The 4,263-nt window shown below is 34.4% G+C and overlaps 1 protein-coding gene across 1 annotated transcript; it reads right to left on the bottom strand.

Annotated features, from left to right (window-relative positions):
* Window positions 1–1,279: 1,279 nt before the first annotated feature.
* LOC111398078 lies at window positions 1,280–2,005 on the bottom strand. Its single transcript, XM_023025033.1, has 3 exons — window positions 1,915–2,005; window positions 1,574–1,806; window positions 1,280–1,507 (listed from the first exon to the last, which is right to left on the bottom strand). The coding sequence occupies exons 1-3, from the start codon at window positions 2,003–2,005 to the stop codon at window positions 1,280–1,282; spliced, it is 552 nt and encodes a 183-aa protein (XP_022880801.1).
* Window positions 2,006–4,263: the final 2,258 nt, after the last annotated feature.

Below are 4,263 nucleotides of genomic sequence, written 5' to 3' on the forward strand. Positions count from 1 at the left end.
CAGTACCATCCCTATCGCATAGTCACTAGCATCGCACATCAACTCAAATGGCAATTTCCTATCTGGTGTGGCTATAACACGTGCGAAAATTAAATTTTCTTTCAGAGTGTTGAAGGCTATCAAACACTCTTTAGAAAAGTTGAATGGTATGTCCTTTTCCAAGCAAGTTACAAAGCAGCTTTGCAATTTTGAAGAAATCTTTAATAAACCTCCTGTAGAATCCTACATGACCAAGAAAATTACGCACTCCTTTAACTGAAGTTGGTGGATGTAGCTTTTCTATCACCTAAATCTTTTCTTTATCCACCTCAATACCATCTGTTGAAATCTCGTGTCCAAGTACTATTCTTATTGTACCACAAAGTGCCAATTTTCCTAGTTTAGTACCAAATTCGTTTCCTCACATTACTATAGGACCATTCCTAAATTTGAGAGGCAATTCTCAAATGATGAATCGAACACTGAAAAGTCATCCATGACGACTTCAATGATTTTCTCCACCATATTTGAAAAGATTACCATATGTATCGCTGAAATATGGGATGGGTATTACACAACCCAAATGGCATCCTTCGTATGCAAAGGTACCACAGGGACACGTTAATGTAGTCTTATCTTGATCTTTTGGAGCCACTACAATCTGATTATATCCGGAGTACATATCCAAAAAGTAGTAATGTGAATGCCCGGCAAGTCTTTCCAACATCTAATCAGTGAAGGGTAAGGAAAAGTGATCTTTTCTAGTTGCATTGTTCAGTTTCTTGTAGTCTATGCACACTTTCCATTTCGTAACTGGCCTTATTGGTATCAGCTCATTATTTTCATTATTCACTACTGTAATCCATCATATCTTTGGCAAAACATGAATCAAACTAACCCACTTGCTATTAGAGATCTGATAGATGATGCTTGTATCAAAGAAATTCAATACCTCTGCTCGTACAAATTCAATACCTCTGCTCGTACTACGTCTTTCATGGTGGGTTCAATCTATGTTGATTTTCCACCATTGGTTTATACTATTCTTCCATTAAGATTTTGTGTATACATATCCATGGACTAATCCCTCTTATGTCTGTTATAAACCACCCAATGACTGTTTTATGTTCTTGTAGAACTCTTAGTAATCTCTGCTCTTCCAGCTCAATCAACTTATTTGCAATTATCACAAGGAATGTAGATGACACTTCTAATCAAGCATACCTCAGATGTGATGGCAGTTGCTTGAGCTCAAGATTTGGTGCTTTCTGAAACTAGGCCCTGTACCAAGATCCTCAAACTATTTTCTTCTGATGGGTGAGATAGACTCCATAATGTAGGCGATCTGACTTATCTCTTCAACTGTTGATTTTTTTTTATCTTGTGAGTGTATAAGAAAGTTCTCCAAGTGGTCTTGAGGGTGCTCAAGAATAAAAGTCTCTTCCACAGCCAAATACACCATATCAATGTACAAACAACTATCTGATTCTATAGGATACTTGATCGCACTGAAGATGTTGAAAATCACCTGCTCATCATTTAGTCACAATATCAATTATCCTTTTTGAACATCTATTAAAACTTGACACTTTACAAGGAATAGCCTTCCTAATATCAATGGTTCGTCCTTAGCTTCTTCAACCATGTCTAGAATGACGAAATCCACAAGATAGATAAATTTATTGATCTTCAGCAATATGTCTTCAACAATTTTCCTAGGAAATCTTATGGACATGTCTGCCAACTGCAATGAGATCAATGCTGCCTTTGTCTCTCCTAATTTTAGTTTCCTGGAAATAGAATAAGGCATAAGGTTAATAATAGCACCTAAATCACAGAGAACCTTATCAAATTTCATTTTACCATTAGTACAAGGTATAGTAAAACTCCCTGGGTCATTTAGTTTAGGTGGCATCTTATTCTATAAAATGGTACTGCATTCTTCATTGAACATCACTGTTCCCAAATCCTCTAACTTATTCTTGTTTATGAGTATTTCCTTCATAAATTTCTCATAGCTGGGCATTTGTACAAGTGTATCTTCAAATGGTATGTTGATCTGCAGCTTTCTGTATATATTAAGAAACTTCGAGAACTACTTTTCCAACTTATGCTTCTATAGCTTATGTGAGAATGGGAGTGGTTGAACAATTTTTTTGGCAGAAGCAGTTACGTTAATCATTAATCCTTTGATGTTTTCTCTTGCTGTTTGTTTTGCTCACTTTCCTCTAAGTGCTCCTCAATCGTGGTAGGTATATTCTTTTGTGTAGCAATTGGTCTCTTTATAGTTATTTTAGGCAACTGTACCTGTAATACTCTGAAATTTTATGCTCGTTTAAATTTCTTTGGGATAGCGATTTACTTTCAATACTATTTTTGGCCATAAGGTAAAAGGGGACACCACCTTTGTAGTGGTTAATGTTAGAGGTAGTTAATGAATGTAGGCATGAAGAGTCAAAGGTTGTGTACGTATGAAGTGATTATTAGTTAGTCGAAACTTAAGGCAAGTTTGGATTTAAATGAAGGAGATTATTTTGTTAGGACTTCAATTGACCAAATGATTAAATTATGTTACAATCTACAATTTTTGAATATGTAAGTTGGGTATAATTTTAAATTTGGGGCACACTTTGTTAACAATGAAAGTTAGCGGGTTTAGATTATATTAGTTGAAAATATGAGAGGTTTCCTTTGTAAATCTAGGTTTAAGCCCACTTATTACCCTATAATCAACCCACTTGTTATCCATCATCACCATACACTTAGACAATAGACTAAACATGTGTAAAGGTAAGAAAAAAAAAGGAGAAAAGGGGTGAGGCGGTGGAGTAGAGAAAAGGAAGAAAAAAAATATCAAGCCTTATCCTTATCCTTGTATATATATAAATATATCCATATCCATTGTCATAGAGAGATTTCCTTCATTTTACAAAACACTTATACACTTAAATAGAGAGCAAAAACCGAAAATAAGAAAGGAAAGGGAAGGAAGTAAGACTAGCACTTCTAATTTACATCTCAACCGAAGATCTTCAAGTTTTACGGTAAGATACTTTCCATGCTCCAGAGTTATGATTTTCATGGTAATATTTATGCTTAAGCTATGCATGAAAAACCATAATATGATTATGGTGGACAAGTCCACAAAGTTAGATATCTATTTATGCCTTAGGACAAGTCCGAAGGGCACCGGCAAGCCGGAATGTGCAAGTATGTGTTTGATTGCATTCTTTTGTGTAGTATTATCATGATAAAAATCCAAGCATGGTATCTTACTGAGTATTTCTTATACTCATAGTATGTTATGCTAAATTTTCAGATCCATGATCGTTGAATTGATGGAAGTCAGTTGGCTTAAGCGATGATGGATTAAGGACAGATGTTTTAAACCGAAAGTTTTCTTTTGTATGTTTTGCTCGATGACTGTTTTTCCATTTATTTTTCTTATGGTATTATGTAAAATATGTACATGACATGATGAAATATGGTATTAATAGTAAATTTTGTAATTATATCTTTCATGTTATGTTAAGAGACATTTTTATAGTTTATTTTACTTGCAAGTGATAAAAGGCAGAAACGGGACAGTTTCCGGAGTCATTTTCAAAATGATGTTTCTAACTCTATAAACGTCCATTTGAGACTCTAAAAATATTCCTGTTTTCCTCTTTGAGTTTTCTAAATATGGCCGAAGGAATCACTCAATTTGGATATCTATGGCCTGAGTTATCAAGGTTTCAACGTCAAGGGGTCAATCTGGATTTCCTGTGTAATACTTCACTGTTTTCAGAAAAACGTCTATATCATATGATCTTGGAAAATTTTCATATTTTAATGTAGAAAACTAATTGAAATTATCTTTCTAATGCCACAAATTTCATAGAAAACGGAGTTGGGATGAATTTTATAAAAATTGTCAAACTTGCTGCCTCAACTAATCTTGATAATGCCGAGGCCGTATATGTAAAGTATAATTTATTGTCGACATGCACTTCTGTTGGCTATCAAATTTTATAAGACTTATTTTACCGAGTTGAAAATAAGTTCTTAACATGAAATACTTCTATTTAAGAGTATTTACATGTACCAAAGGCAGAATCTATTATGTTTAGTACGTGACCCTCGAAGTTTAATTTTGGGGCGTCACAGTACCCCATTGAGAATGGTTATAGCCTTGCAGTACTCCTTAGGTTTTGTTTCTATATCACTGGGCAATGTTCCTGGTAGTCTTTCTGAAAGTGCCATGTCTTTTTGTCCTATTTGATTCTCCAACTTTTTTATAAC

Source organism: Olea europaea, chromosome 7, assembly GCF_002742605.1.
Source record: "Olea europaea var. sylvestris chromosome 7, O_europaea_v1, whole genome shotgun sequence".
Taxonomy (NCBI): Eukaryota; Viridiplantae; Streptophyta; class Magnoliopsida; order Lamiales; family Oleaceae; genus Olea; species Olea europaea.